At 42.2% G+C, this 15100-nt stretch overlaps 1 protein-coding gene across 24 annotated transcripts in view; it reads left to right on the top strand.

Moving 5' to 3' along the window:
• The first annotated feature begins 1142 nt into the window (after positions 1 to 1142).
• LOC137125879 (abl interactor 2-like) overlaps positions 1143 to 15100 on the top strand; it is an 18004-nt gene continuing 4046 nt past the window's right edge. For 2 of the 24 annotated variants that reach the window (XM_067502069.1, XM_067502053.1), the window contains exons 1-8: positions 1143 to 1309; positions 5211 to 5378; positions 5574 to 5750; positions 7099 to 7116; positions 7521 to 7624; positions 11621 to 11767; positions 13544 to 13665; positions 13936 to 14145. In XM_067502069.1, coding sequence (XP_067358170.1) covers positions 1193 to 1309; positions 5211 to 5378; positions 5574 to 5750; positions 7099 to 7116; positions 7521 to 7624; positions 11621 to 11767; positions 13544 to 13665; positions 13936 to 14145 — 1063 coding nt within the window. In that variant the 5' untranslated portion in view covers positions 1143 to 1192. Of the gene's footprint in view, positions 1310 to 5210; positions 5379 to 5573; positions 5751 to 7098; positions 7117 to 7520; positions 7625 to 11620; positions 11768 to 13540; positions 13666 to 13935; positions 14146 to 15100 lie in introns of all 24 variants that reach the window. The other 22 variants (XM_067502056.1, XM_067502051.1, XM_067502073.1 and 19 more) reach the window with 17 other exon arrangements.

Here is a 15100-nt window from a genome sequence, read left to right as displayed (position 1 = left end):
GTCACTTGAAATCACAGGAATGTTGCTAAAGATCTCTTGTTTACAAAACCTGCGTGAGGAAATACACTGATTCTTTACAATTGTTCCACAAGACATAATTCAGGACCTCCAACCTAAAATTATTTTTTTTGAGAGGGAGATAGAAGCAAAAAAATCTTTTGCAACACGTTTCTAGGACAGAAGCGCGACACCTGGTCAGCACACAGGTGTGTGCAGCAGGGGATCTACACCCGTCAACAACCCAGGGATGGTTTTAAAAAATGTGTAACAGCATGAATAGTTGTCAAACTATGTTACATGTGTTTAAGTCCTAATTTCATGTCGTTTCATGCAACCTAAGGATGTTCTACAGGTGACATGACAGATCCTTTTACCAGAGGAGGAGAAGAATTGTGGACCTTCCCACAAATCCTTTGGTCAAGTGCAGAGTCAAACTGCTGGACTGCAGAAAAGCTCCATAGTCACCAGGAAGGTGTCAGAACAGGATGAAGGCCGTTGTCACTGTTTGTTTAACGCCTGCTCTGACGCTGCTCCCTCTGCCAAAAACCTGCCTTAGGCCAGACGGGTAAGAACCTGACTGCAGTGTTTCAACCGTGTGTGCAAATTATTTCCATTGTTGAATCGGCACGTGTCAAATTAGCCCGCAGCGAATTTCTCTCGTACAATTATGAACAATGATGACATTTATTGATAGTATAATTGTTACAAGGAATAGAATGACAAACACACTGGTAAAACACACTTTTAATATTTGCGAGCTTGAAGAAACTCAACCAATAAAATTTAATAAAAATAAGTTTTGACAAAACTTCTGCTCCTCCGTAACTGAGCCTGTAAAGAGGGATTCTTAATAAAGGAGCGATCATCCAAGGAAAAGAAATGAAGTCGGATTTTTATTACGAGTATTTTATTCACGAAGCATAAAAGTGCAACACTTCCAATTTGAAAATTAATACAAAAATGACTGAAAGAGACCTGATACGTGCAGTTACATTATTATTTTGCAAACCGCATCACCACAAACGCATTTTTCCAGCGGGAAATCCGTTTAAAAGCGTTTCTGCTTGAAAGCTCATTAATTGCGGGAGCTCCCGCTCCGGCTGCGGGGGGAGAGTCGTTGTAGTACCGCACTCGGCCGCGGTGCCGCCCGCGAGTCCACATACACACACGCCGCTCCGCTAAAGATGTGAAAATGGCGGAGCTACAAATGCTTCTGGAAGAGGAGATTCCAGCTGGACGAAGCGCACTACTAGACAGTTTCACCAATTTGGAGAGAGTCGCGGAATATTGCGAGAGCAACTATGTCCAGGTAGGCGGCCACAGGTGTGGAAGAAACCGCGGTGTCGTTGGTTCGCTGGCGACACTTCGGTGGGGCGAACTGGCGCTAGGCTAGCGCATGCTAATGTGATGCAGCCGTGTTAGCTAGCCTCGGCTAACGCAAAACAACCCGCTGTCTGGGCTTTTTTTTTTTTTTTTTAGCACAAAACAACCGCATAATTTGTCATGTTGTTGCTCTGTATATGCAAACACGCATTAGTGGCTCTTTGAGGTTTAAATCCCCCTCGGTATGAGTGTGTGTGGGGGTCACTTGTGGCATTCATCGTGCTGTAGCGCGTTAGCCAGTTAGCCTGCTAGTCAGCCGCTCGGCATCACCCACGGTCCTGGGAAAAAAACAACAACAAAAAAAAAAACCAAACTGGTTCAGTGAAAAATAAATAAATAATCAATTTCCGTGCCCCCAGTGGGATCAATCAGTGCCGCAGTAGTGGCCGAATAATCATGCACCGTCCGGAGATGTGGGGGGCGATATTAAGACAGATCAATCTCCGGCGAGCTTTGGTTGACAGAATCTAAACCTCCGTGACAATGTTCCCAACAATGTCGGATGGATAATATCCGACTGATGCAGGGCGACTTGTTTTTGACTTCAGACACATCTCGAAAGTACGTTTACTTTACATGACTTATTTCCATTCACGTCTCGAGCTTCAGGTGGAAAGCTGCGGCTGATGTTGCATCTCTGTGCGAGCAACATCTTTAAAAATGGCTGTTGATTTGCACATTGTTGCGCTTGTGTGTCTGTGTGATTGCAATCTGCCCCATTCAAAAAAAATAAATAGATTTATGATCAACTGCAGATGTGAGCTTTTTGGGTTTTTTTTGGAACCTGATCGTGATCTGTGATCCCCAAAAGTCCTGCTTTGATGGGTGAGAAAATTCCCTTTTAATAGGAAGATGGGTTTTGACAAGGTGTGATACTGAAATCTGCCATCCTTGTTGAACACGGCTGATCAGGTCTGGCAGGTTGTCCTGTGAAGGAGGGGGTGGTTGTGGCTCTAGGATGTTGGCATCTTGCTGTCTGGCTCTCTGCTCTCTTTATTTATTTATTTGAGTTATATATTTAACTCTCTCCATGCAGAGTTTTCCCAGCTGCTGTCAGATGACGACTGCCGCTCCATAGATTAGTTAGGCTGATACATTTGTTGGGATGTTTGATCAGATATTTCACGTCTTTGTCCTGCCGTGTCTTTCTCTAAGCCAGGTGTCTTGTCGCATTAGTCATAGAGGAATAAATTCCGCCCTTCATGATGCATTGTTGCTTCACGTGCATCTGACAGCCACCTGATGAGTGAGGTGGGCTTCCTTCATTCAGGTGTAGGAAGAGCGTTCACGATTGCAAAGCTTGTCTGAGTCATCGTCGTTGACTGTAGTTATGTCCTCGCAGCATGGTGTGATGGATTTCTCCCTGAAATTATTCCGGGAGCATCTTCTACTATTAAACAAACCTAAAAGAAACGTGATCTAACATCCTATCACCCATGTCTGACGGGAGGCTTATTGAGCTTCACTGGATCTGTATCTGGGCCATATTTAGAGGACTGGATGTGACCAACCAGTCCAATTTCTTCAGTAATGAAAATCTTAAACATCCCTTGCTTCCACTGTCAGCTACATTGATTTTGGTCACAGCAGGTTGCAGACCCCATTAATCACTGGGATCGTAATACCCTGCGTAAATGTGATTTCATAATCTGGTACAACCCTAAGCCAAATATTATATTGTGGTGCTCGTAGTTACGGGTACATTTATCCACCCTCTCCAGCTACCACTGCAATAGTACAGAAATTTCTCCTCCATTTTCGCCACATAACCTGTTTGTCCTCATACTCCGGCAGCACTGCACCCTCCACGCTCTTCTACAGTGATGCTGTTTGTTTGCAGACATGATTTGTTGGATTGGATTGCACTTTACAATTCCACAGACATGCGTCTTGGCATCACAGGCACGTTGCCCCCGAAGATGCTGCGGTTTCAACTAGTAGGGGGAAACCCTGCTTGTAGCGGGATGGTGCTCCCTCGTCTTTTGTAGAATCTTAGCCAAAAATTTCAGGTTGATGTTCATTCTGAATCAAACGTTTAACAGGTTTTATCTTAAGACAGAGAAAGGAAGGAATCACTGGAGCACTTTGACCCTGTAACACTGTTAGCAGCACAGCTGTAGTATGAAATTGAAACAAATAAAATCAATCCGTCAATATCTAATCATGGTCAGGCAGCTGCTGTGACCTCAGAGTATGTTTACTGTCCGTCTGGCAATTGATCTGTTGCTGTGCTCGCAGAATGAAATGTATGCTGGTGTGAAAATAGATAATGGCTTTGCTTTAGTGCTGCAATAAAATACCGAAAAAAAAGGAAATGCAGAATTTGAGAAGCTGGAATCATAAAGTGTTTGGTCGGTTTGAATAATGAGGAAGAAATTTAGTTTTTGATAAACAATAATATAAAATATTCAGCTGTCATGTGTTAACACTATAAGTAATATATCACATTAAAACTGAGGTATTCTGTTCAGTGAAAAGGGGCCTGGTGGCTCAATGGGTAGAGCCTTGGGGTGGGATGCAGAAGGCCTTGGGATTGAATCCCCCACCACCAGGTGTTGTGGCCCTGCCCAGCCATCAAGGTTTACCTTGGTGCTGGTCCCAAGTCGGATAAAACGGGAGGGTTGCAGCAAGAAGGACGCTCATGTCATGTCAGCATGCGGATCACGTCCCACAGTGGCGACCAAAAAAGTATTCTGTCCAGTAGAAATACTAACCTGTACTGAATACTATTTCTACATTCTTAATGTCCGTGTTGTCAATAGTAGGGCTGGAAAAAGTTGTTTTCAGTATTTTTTTTTTTTTTTTTTTTTTTTTTTTACAGTTGAGAAGGCAAAACAAGCAGGTATTAGTTTGTTGTTGTTTTTTGGTCACTCAAAAAACGACTTTGACAGTAATGTGAGCATCAAAGAAGTCGTGTTGAGTGTGCACATGCAGTGTTCTGTTAGGATCTAACAGCGTGGCCTTACGTGCAGAGTCGGTGAGAAAGCGTTTCCCAGCAGAAACATTAGCAGACCCGTGTGCCCTGTGAGGTTCCTGATGAAGCGCCTACGCTGAGCCCACAGCCCATCCACCTGCCTCAGAAGACCCCTCCTACACTGGCTGCAGCTGCATTACCTTCTACTCACCTTCCTGACAATTATGTTTTTACCTTTTACTTCACTAAGAATTTACCTCTTGGCACTGAAACCTTTAAAGCAGCACTTTCCCTGCATCCTTCTGCCATAACATAAGTCTCATCCAGGCTACTGAATTAATTACACTCTGCTCCTCAATCGTTCTTTCTGCGTTGGCTATATATAGTGCAGTTTCTGTGACTTATATTTACATTGAGCACCTGATTTCTCAGTCTCATAGCAAAGTGCAACACTGGCGTTAACCTCATTCTTTTCCACAGTTGAGAGCAAATCATCCATTTGCATAAGTAGTAAAAGGCAAAAAGCCAGAAATTTCTGTTTCTGTTGACATTTGTCATATCAGAAATCATTACACACCAAGCTGTAACAGACATTTGATTATCACATTTTTAAGGAGAAAAATTACATTTTTGATAATCGATGGGTTTTAAACTGCTGCCTACTGACTTACCATCTGATCAGACAACACAACTAACATCCCATCTTCATCAGTTTATCTAGAAAATATTTCATTCGGTCATTTTAAATTATTATTTGCCGCTGTATCACTGAACAGAAGGACATGGGTGACTTTAAAAACTTTTTAAAAAACCTTTCAATATCTTAAATAATGAAGGGTGCACGGGATATAAGCACAATGTGAACATATCAGCAGGTTTGTCTGTACATTTTAAAATGTATGGTTTCTTTCAGTCTCCGGACAAGCAGAGGGCGCTGGAGGAGACCAAGAACTACACTACCCAGTCTCTGGCCAGCGTAGCTTACCTGATCAACACGCTGGCCAACAATGTCCTGCAGATGCTGGACATACAGGCCTCGCAGCTCCGCCGCATGGAGTCCTCCATCAACCACATCTCACAGGTTCAGTAATGATCCCTCCACACTTTCTCAATAAAATCAGTGAATAAAACAGACAACGGGTGCTTGTATGTATTCACATACATTTGGCCTCATTGAACATTGTCCTCACAAAAAAGCAGGGCAAGCTCTTAAGATTTGAGGGATACAGTGAGTTATGAACAAAATAAAATCTTGTCCTGTGCCGCTTCTCTGCAGACAGTGGACATCCACAAAGAGAAGGTGGCCCGGCGGGAGATTGGCATCCTCACTACCAATAAGAACACATCCCGCACACACAAGATCATCGCCCCCGCCAACCCAGAGAGGCCTGTGCGCTACATTCGCAAGCCCATTGATTACGGCCTGCTGGACGACATGGGCCACGGAGTCAAGGTGGTGATTTTGTTCTTTTCCCCCTTAATTTAAGCAATTACACTTAATTGTGTAAGAGAATCAGTAATACCAGTCCCAAAGGTCCTAATTAAGCTCTGTGTGCACTAGCAGCATATTTATGGTTTTCTGTAAAGGCACATGGGTGAAGACATTAAAAACAACAACCTGTAGCACATAAAATTAAGGTTTGTAAGACTGTTGCTATAAAAGGGTTTTTCTTGGTAAACAATGAGGCAAATGTGGTACTATCCTCATCATGCAACACACGTGTACTGTACCCTGTAGGCTGTAAATACATGTTTAATCAAGTTGTTTTTACAAATAAAATATGTTTGGACATAAGAACAATCCCAAAGGATTGTTTGAGCCATAGATGCTCACAGCCCACTGACTTTGGGACGTCTTTTATTCCAACAGCTCTTTTCACCAAATACTGATGGTCCTGGTCCAGAGCTAAACATTGATCTTATTGATTTGTTGTAATCTTTTCGCAAAGCTTAACTGAACCATTAACACAGGCGAAGCTTTTACATCCCCACTCGCATGTGGATGAGAACTAAGGCCAGACATGACAGTCGTGCTGAGGTGGAGGTGGCATGAAATTTAATGGAGGTGGCCCCTTGTAATTGTCTAGACAGGGAAAAACCGTGAATGATGTGCTAGAATGAATCTAAATATTTCTGCCCAAGACTGTATATTTAGCCTCTTTCCTTATTTCACAAGATTGTTGGAGTTCGATGCTTCATAAATGCATAAAATTCATAAATGCTTCTTGCATTGGGATTTTATAATTAAAGGGTTTAGGAACAATTCCCTTAATCTGACCTCAAAGTGTTCAAAATTGAGTCTGTTGTCATGTTCAGAGGATCTGTTTTATAGTGTGATTAACATCGACTTTTTACTTCACATAAATCCGATGAAAAGGACTTTTAGAGGTCAAACAATTGCCGATGGGTTTCGCTGATGAGTAATGTTAGAAAAAAATCAATGAGTCTGTCTTTCCACAAGGGTGGGAAACCAATATGTCACAAAGGGTGGGATTTCTGCTAAATATGTTCCCTGTTAATGTAAATCTGTCACCTGCTGCTGCAGCTGCTAACAACTTCACATCCTTTGAATCATTTCATTCACGGGTCAAAGTTGCTGAATTTCTAAAGCTTCCTTAACTTTGACCCTTCAAACAAAGACAAGCCTGTTTTCCAGATCCCAAAGAAAAAAGAAAAAAAAATCTTCATGTCTTAACACTGGGCGGTTGTTGCTCTGCTTTGTTTTCTCCTTCACGCACTAATCGTCTGATTTCCTCTTTCCCTTTCTGCTTGCCTAATTTTGTCTCTTTTGCCAACCATAGTGGTTGCAAAGGTTTAAGGTAAGACTTTTAAAATGAGAGCCTCAAACACAAGAGCTTGTTCTGTGATTTCTGTATGAATCCTTTTTGTTTTGCTGTGACCTTTTTTTTTTTTTTTTTTTTTTTTTTTTGTCGTTTGCCCGTGTGTGTGTGTGTGTGTGTGGTTGCTGCTAAAGGAGTAGTTCAACAATTATTTCTTGTTGAATATAGAATATCAGTCTTTGTTTAAATTGGCTAAACTGATCTAGCCGTCCCGACTCCAGCGGCACATTAAATACATATGACAGTATCTCAATAAACTCGAGGGAAAGTAAATGAGTATAATTCTTCCTTTTATCCACTTGGAACTGCTGTAAATGGTCCTTTTTCAAATGTTCTGTGGTTAAGTAATAAGCATTTCTCGTCCATGTCCTCCCCCCTCACAGGCCAGCGCTCAGAACATGAAGGCAGGAGGAGGCGGGCTCCCTCGCACTAACCCCCCGACACAGAAGCCCCCCAGCCCGCCTTTGACAGGGAAAGGGACCCTTGGGTATGTAAACTGCACTGGCGCCTTGTTCAGATGGACAGAAGGAAGCAGAGCGATGTCCGTCAGAGGCTAAAACGGCCTTTGTGGCTTTGGGAAAGCAGCCACAAGCCCCTCAGATGGGCCTTGTTGCTCCCAGTTTCATCATCACCCCTTTACCTCTGTGTTTAATTAACCCCAGGGGGGGGGTGGGTTAAATGCGTTTCAGGGCCAGTTCACATCACACTGGTAACTTTGCTTTGGCTTTTCATCTGTGCTGGTGAGACTTGGCCGTAAGTGTCTCCTTTTTGTATTGTTAAGGAAGCTTCTCCCTTTCTGTGGATACGCAGGAGAGATTTGTGCTGAAACTTCACTTTAGTCTCTTTTTGCCAACATACTTATTTAAAGACATTTTTAGGTGCTTGACAAGTCAGTGGTGTTAGCACCATAAACAACTGATTTCATGAATTAACTCACTACCTATACAGGCCTGATTCTCTTCTGCTGTGACAGGAAAATTCTCCTAATCAAGACTTTCTTTGCACCTAAATATGTAACTTTGTCCTAATGCATCAGCGGTCACACATAGGTAACTTGGCCTAGTTTTAATGTCCACTCTCTGGGTGGAGTTGCACACCCTCTAAAATGAGAAACTTTTCCTCTGTTGCCCTTCCAGGGTGACTTCCTCGTTTATTTATTTACAGGAGGCACAGGAAGTGTCTTGATTACACACGAAGATGCAAAACTCTCCGGTTCCAGCCCTGTCCGAGCATCAAATGCAGTGTGAAAGCTTCTGTAGAAAATCACAAACACATTTAATGTCTTCAGCAAGCAGGTTTTACTAAATAAAATTCATTCGGTTAGTTGTGGAAATCCCCCAAGATTTGCCTAAGGAACATTATATGTCAAAAATTCAATTGGATTTTAATGGCAGCAGTTATCATCAGATTGTAAAACTACAAGCAGCTGAATGAATGAGTGATGTTAAGAGAAGTGGTTACAGTCCGAGCCTTGAAACGTGTGCAGTTATAGGGAAAGCCTGTCCAGCCAGTTCCTTGCTATGACTCATTTCAGCTGAAATATTGTTAGTCAGCATGAAACTGGAGTTATGTATTCTGTGCTGTGTGAATTTTAATATTTAATATTTGAAAAGGTGTTTTTTCTGTTTGTGTTAAACCTGTGGATGATGAATATTGGTGAAAATGGTAAAAGACGGTTAAAAAATAGTGAAAATGAAAACAAACAGTTGATCTCAAAGTCTGGTTTTGCCACGACAACAATCGGCTCTAATTAGGAAACTCAAAGATGCTTTATAGAATAAAACCACAAAACAATAATGGAACAATGAATTCATTTAGCTCACATAAACTTAACGTTTATATCATGTAGGGCTGGGGCAACGCGTTGAAGCAACGATTACGAAAATACGCTGCTTTTATATAACGTGCATCTATGCGTCGCAAGCAGGACTCGAACTTAACAGGGTTAAGACAGAAAGATTCGGACAATTTTGGGACAAAGAAAATTTCCTCATAGTGCTCACATTAAGTTGTTAAAGGTTAAATAGAGCGTGAAAATATATATTTGTGTTCTCAAAGTGCGGGATATGAGTTTTACAAGACCCTATGGAGATTGAGCGAGAACTTAGAAGAATCAGATTCTTCTGTAGCTGTAACCATTCGTGCTCTTGATTACTCACTTTCCAGCTCTGCAGATGTAGATGCAGACACAGGTTAAAGTTGGAAGTGGGTAAAGATTGAGACATAATTGTGTCTACAAAGTGATCTAGAAATCTGCTGATTAATATAAGTTTTAAAAAAAGTTATATTTTTAGCTGTTAATAGTATTTAAAGTAAACGGGACTGTGTACTGTGTATTTCCATCACACTATGTCAATCAGAAGGTTTGAATTATGTCCGGCTGTGCATACTTGGACATATTTATTTTAAAAAGATGATTGAACAAAACATTGGAATATAAATATTTGATGAATTTCAATTTGTATTTTTAATAAATATTTATATTAATTGGAAAATAAAAAAGCTTAATAGGAAAACCGATAGATTAATCAGCAAAAAATAATCTGTAGGTTGCTGCCCTAATATTATATATATATATATTTATGTCATTAAATATCCACTAATTATTAATATATTATCAGGAAGGAAGCCTGATACGACGTTGTTGCCTTACTTAACTGGGTGATGGAGTCGTTAGACAAGACTCCAGTGATCATTTGTCGCCCGGTTTTATTCTCTGTTGCTTCCAGACAGTTCTGTTACATTTTATATTTTAGTCTGTCAGTGCTCATGAAGCCAAAGATGCAGAGGTGTTTAATGTTTTCTGTTCTGTGTCCTGACTGTTTAAGGTGTCTCTTATCCCACAGGGACTAATGCTAGTGCAGCACATAAATGTTGGGTTCTTGACACCCTTGGAACCTTCCTGGGTGTTAAGGTGTGTGTGTGTGTGTGTGTGTGAGTAATATAACCTATATCCTTTGGAACTGTCTGTCTCTGACTTCATTTTGGTGTCAGAGGTGTGTGTCTGTGTGTGGGTTTGTGTCTCTGTCCCTTCAAGACGCATGTCGATCAACCACAGCGCCAACCCTCCATGATGCACCTTCAGCCGCAGCCTGTGGCTATGTGCGGACATCTTCTTTGTGATTTTTAATTCATTGTTTCTGCTCTGTTGTTCAACTTCCTTGTTTTGTTTTTGTTTTCCAATTTACTTTCCGTTGTGTTTTTGTGACCCAGCCCGCCCACTCCTGGCTGCCCCATATTCCTCATAGCAACGTTTCACCATAGCAACAGCACTCAGATGGGTCACACCAGCGTGTCAGCTGGGAGATTTACATGCCAGTACATCTTTGTAGGCCCAGGTCAAGACCTTTCAGGATTATAGTTTTCTTCCCCCTGTTTTGAAAGACTAAGGGTGTCATAAGCATTTCGCTGCTGTCAGTTTAAAAAACAAATTGTCTTTTTATCTAATTAATTTACAGCTTTTAGCACAGAGTATAGTATAAAGTTGTTCAGGGCACTTTGACACAACAGACTCCCTTTTTTTTATTACTTTAATCTCCTTAAAGAATCTCATTGGACGCAGCTTACTTCTGAAAACAGAGAAATGTCAGTGTTAAAAAAAAAAAAAAGATTTGGTACAAAACAAGTGAATTTGCTGGAAAAAAATGACCGTGCTTCAACCTAAAATTGTACATACTGATCCAGCTTTGAACAAGATTGTCCTCAGGTGAAAAATTAAATTTAAACCCCAATTTAAAGCCTCTTTGAGCATCAGGTGTTAGACTCACAGGACACTATAATGTGTGGAAGAGAGTTTTCTTTATTTGACATTTTTCATACACTTAATTGTCCAGGCAGCAGTAGAAAAGGATGACAGAAGAGAAATCCTTCAAATATTCCAATTTGAGAAGCCAAATCGAGTGAGTATTTGAGTTCTTTGCTTTCAAAAAGGAATGAAACTTCAGTTTGCAGGTAATTTTACAGCTGCTGCTGAACAGCGTCAAAAATCCATTTGTAAATGTGCAACTTAAAGTGAAAGACCTGCAACCACGGCTTTTATTTTAGCTCTGCTTTTATCTGAACATTTAATCCCTGAAATCCAGCTGGTGATGCAAATAGTTTTGCATGAAATTTGGTTGTTAGTTAGAAAAGACATGTGACTAGATTACTGCTGATATCTCAACTGAACCTGTGCAGGTCAGTTGTAATGTTAGTAATTAATGTGAGCCTGTTCTCTAGTGTGTGTGTTTTTACTAGACAAGCCTGCATCTTGTGCGGGTTTTAAGAGACGGCAGCGTTCTGTCCCGACTCCCCCTCCTCTCTTCCTGATGCCACCTGTGGACCCCAGCCAATCCCAGTGTTCATTGCCTGTCATGCCCCATTTTTTAAGTTTGCACTTGTTTCTTTCTTGCTCCTCTCCTCTTCCTCCCTCTCCCCCCCACACTTCTCTGTGGATGCCCCCCCCTCCCTCCCCTCGACTCCTGTCCTCCTGACCCTCTCGCAGGCGCCACTCCCCCTATAGGACGCTTGAGCCGGTGCGTCCACCCGTTGTCCCTAACGACTACGTCTCGAGCCCGACGCGCAACTTGGCGCACCCCCAGCAGAGCCCTGCACGCACTGCATCGGTTAATCAGAGGAACCGCACGTACAGGTACCCCCCCTCCCCCTCCCCAGCATGCCTCGCTACACTTGTCAAACACGTCCCCTTTCTCCTCTACTTCCTCCCCTTTTCTTCTTCTCTTCCCCTTACTCTAAATGCTTCAAGCCATCTTCTGAACATCTCTAAAATGGCCCTTTTTATTTCAGCTGAACTTGCAGAATTAACCAACATTAACCTTTTTTTTTGTGCGACAGTTGCAGCAGCACAGGTTGACAGATCCATTTACAAAATCCTTCACTTGTACACTTGGTCCACAGAGAAGGACAGTAAAATGAGGACGATGTAGAGATTAACAGTTCTATTTACCACAGCCAGATGCAGGTTTCTATGGCAATAGTCATTAAAAAGGCAGCGACGCCCCCGCAGTCCTGTCAACCCAGCATCTGCTTGTCTCCAAAGACTCTTTCATCCCTAACACAGAGATATTCATAGGTTCCCCCCGTCTACCGTGAGAGAAGTAAAAGCACGTGGGGGATCGACATGGAACGCTTCGTCAGCGCGCCCCATCTGTTGGCCAAATGTTCTCCTGGTCTGCAGTTTTAGACATCTCTCCCCAGCTCTCCTCTCAGCACTAGTCTTGATCTCCACCACTCCATCCTCAGCTCATTTCCCATCATCACTCAGCCAGGCACTCTGTCCTCTGTTGTCTAAACAGTCTGCCCAATGTGTGTGGATGCTTCCTGCTTTCACGGCGCGTCATGTGTCTTTGTCTCGTCTCGCTACTGCATCACCTGTGTCATGTCTTTGAGGCTTCCAGCTGCTCTTTTTTTTTTTTCTTTATTACTGTCACATAGTCATTTCAAAGGCATAACAGCTCATGATAACACCTCAGTGCTCACGAAAAGCTACGAACAGTCTCTGACCCGATTAGTGTATTTTAACTGTGCTTCTCTAAACGTGTTGCACATCCACCGCGAGAGTTAGACTGGGTACAAAGTTACGTGACAGAAGGAACTTTTTATCCATTGCTGTGTGATTTGCTCCTATCAGCAGAGGCCAGGAATAACTTCATGTCCCTGCTTCCCTTTCCTGTGTTAATCTGTCTGTGTGGTTCAAACAAAGGCTTTAAAAAGCTTTCTATAGAACTTTGTTTTGAGAAGTTGGTTCAGAAGATATCTGTACATTTTTGAAACTGACAAACCGATCTGAGCAAATATCTGTCATAAAAGTATTTCTGGTACTTGTGTATGAAACAAATGCAAAAAACACCTTTTGAGCACATGGTTTTTGATGTACATTTTTGTGTTCTACCATAGATTCTGATACCATGAAAGTCTGCTAGAACATTGCTATGTTTGATTTTTTTTGACAAGTCTATATATTGAAAGATAATGAGAGATTACAAATAAGCTGACAGTGTGGACAAGGTTAAAAAAACAAAACAAATGTTGTTGACACGATTACACACTAAAGCAGAAAAAAAAGCCATGTAAAACAAAGCAGCAGATTGTGTGATATTGTGGACCTTTCACTCTACTTTGCATCCAGTTCCCAAACGAAAGACGAACACAGAATCTGCTGCTTTCACTTACATTTTTCTCACCATTACGGCCTTTTGATATTTCCACTGACACTCAGTGTTTTTCTAGATGCTACTTAAGTTGCTGAGTTTTGTACCTGTGGCTCTGTAGTTTCTGAAACTGTACTGATATTCTACTAAAAGAAAGGCGAGTTTTAGCTTGGGGGACCCACTAGTTAGGTGAGCGTACATCTGGGACAGCATGTCTGTCTTTGGTCTGACGTGTTTTGCCACCCTACCACCAGCAGTGGGAGCAGCGGAGGCAGCCACCCCAGCAGCAGTCGTAGCAGCAGCAGGGAGAACAGCGGCAGTGGCAGCGTGGGCGTCCCCATCGCCGTGCCGACCCCGGCCCCGCCCTCGGCCTTTCCAGGTAATCCTTGCTTCCTGTTTCTGCTCTAAGCTGATGACTGCAGCGTCTCTGGGTGAATTAACTTGACTAACATTTGCTTAATGTCCAGGATTTCTACACACTTCAGTGAACAGTGTCAAACCCAAAGTAAAAGTGTGTAGGAAGCCTGGATCTTCTGCAGTCCTTTTTCTTCCCTTCTCACTTTTATCTTGTCTTAACCTCCTTGACTGTTTTCTCCTTCCTCACCTTTTTGACCTTTTCAAAACCTTAACCTACGCCCCTCGGGTTCAGCCCCCGCCCCGTCCAACCCTACTAAACCTCTCCCCAATGCTACCACCTCTGCCACAACCCCTGGTCCCCCCACTTCTGCCCTGGATGGACCACCGCAGGCCCCTAATCCCCCTGTAGAGATCCCGCCTGTACCCCCGCCCCCTCCCCAACTCCCCGCCTCTGCAGCCCCCACTGGCACAGGCCCTGCCGCTTATGGCAACTCTGCACAAGGTGAGTGTTTCCTCTGCACACCCTGTATCCTGCCTCCCCTTGCATTCATCCTCCTGCTTGTTTTCTGCTGGCATGTCATCGCCTGGGATATTCTGACAGCGTGCAACTCATATCCACTGTACTTGCTCATAAAGTTTTTACATTTCTCCTGGAAACACGCTCTAAGGGCACATTTGCATTGAGCCAGACATGAGACAGATGTTCTTAACTCCCACATCAGCCTCAAGTAAAAACTGTGTGAATCCAGAATACTAAACTGTCTTGTTGATCAAATCAGCAAAACGAATGATATTTGATTCCAATGTTAAGTCTTAAATAAAACAAAATATGTGAAACCTTAGAGCTGTTACTTTCTTGATTATCGGTTGGTTAGAAAACATCAAATGTTCAATGTACGTGGCAAATATTTTTTTATTTTATAAGTCATGAACCCAAACGCAAAGTTGTTGAATTTCTATCGGTATTAAACAAAAATAGCAAAAGAGGTTATAGTCCAAAAAGCTGTAATTGGAGAAAGATTAAAGGCCTACTAAAGATTTTATGGCTCAGTCACAGTTTAGTCTGTATCCTCTGGTTGAAGGTCGGTGATAAATCTGGTTTGAACAGGTTTAATAAACCATAGATACCCAGCGTGTCTCTGTTGAAGAAAAACAGTTTTACTGTGTAAAAAGTATTTAGTAGTAGATTTAACAGTAGAAACCACGTCGCATCTACTGAATTCATTGTATTTAGTTTTTTTTTTGTTTTTTTTTTTATTTTCTGAGCAGTTCTGAGCAGTAGATTCTTCCTGCTCTGATTTAAACTGGGGGCTCTTCGCTTCATACTAAGGCATGTTTGCATCTGAACAGCTGCACATTTAATCGAGCAATAAAACAACACAGTAGTCGCTGCAGAAAATGCAGGTTAACAAAATACTGTGATCCTTTTTGCAGAGCATTGAAAACCGTGAACAACT

Source organism: Channa argus, chromosome 4 (genome assembly GCF_033026475.1).
Source record: "Channa argus isolate prfri chromosome 4, Channa argus male v1.0, whole genome shotgun sequence".
In the NCBI taxonomy this organism is placed as follows: domain Eukaryota; kingdom Metazoa; phylum Chordata; class Actinopteri; order Anabantiformes; family Channidae; genus Channa; species Channa argus.
This window is presented reverse-complemented; position numbering and strand designations above follow the sequence as displayed.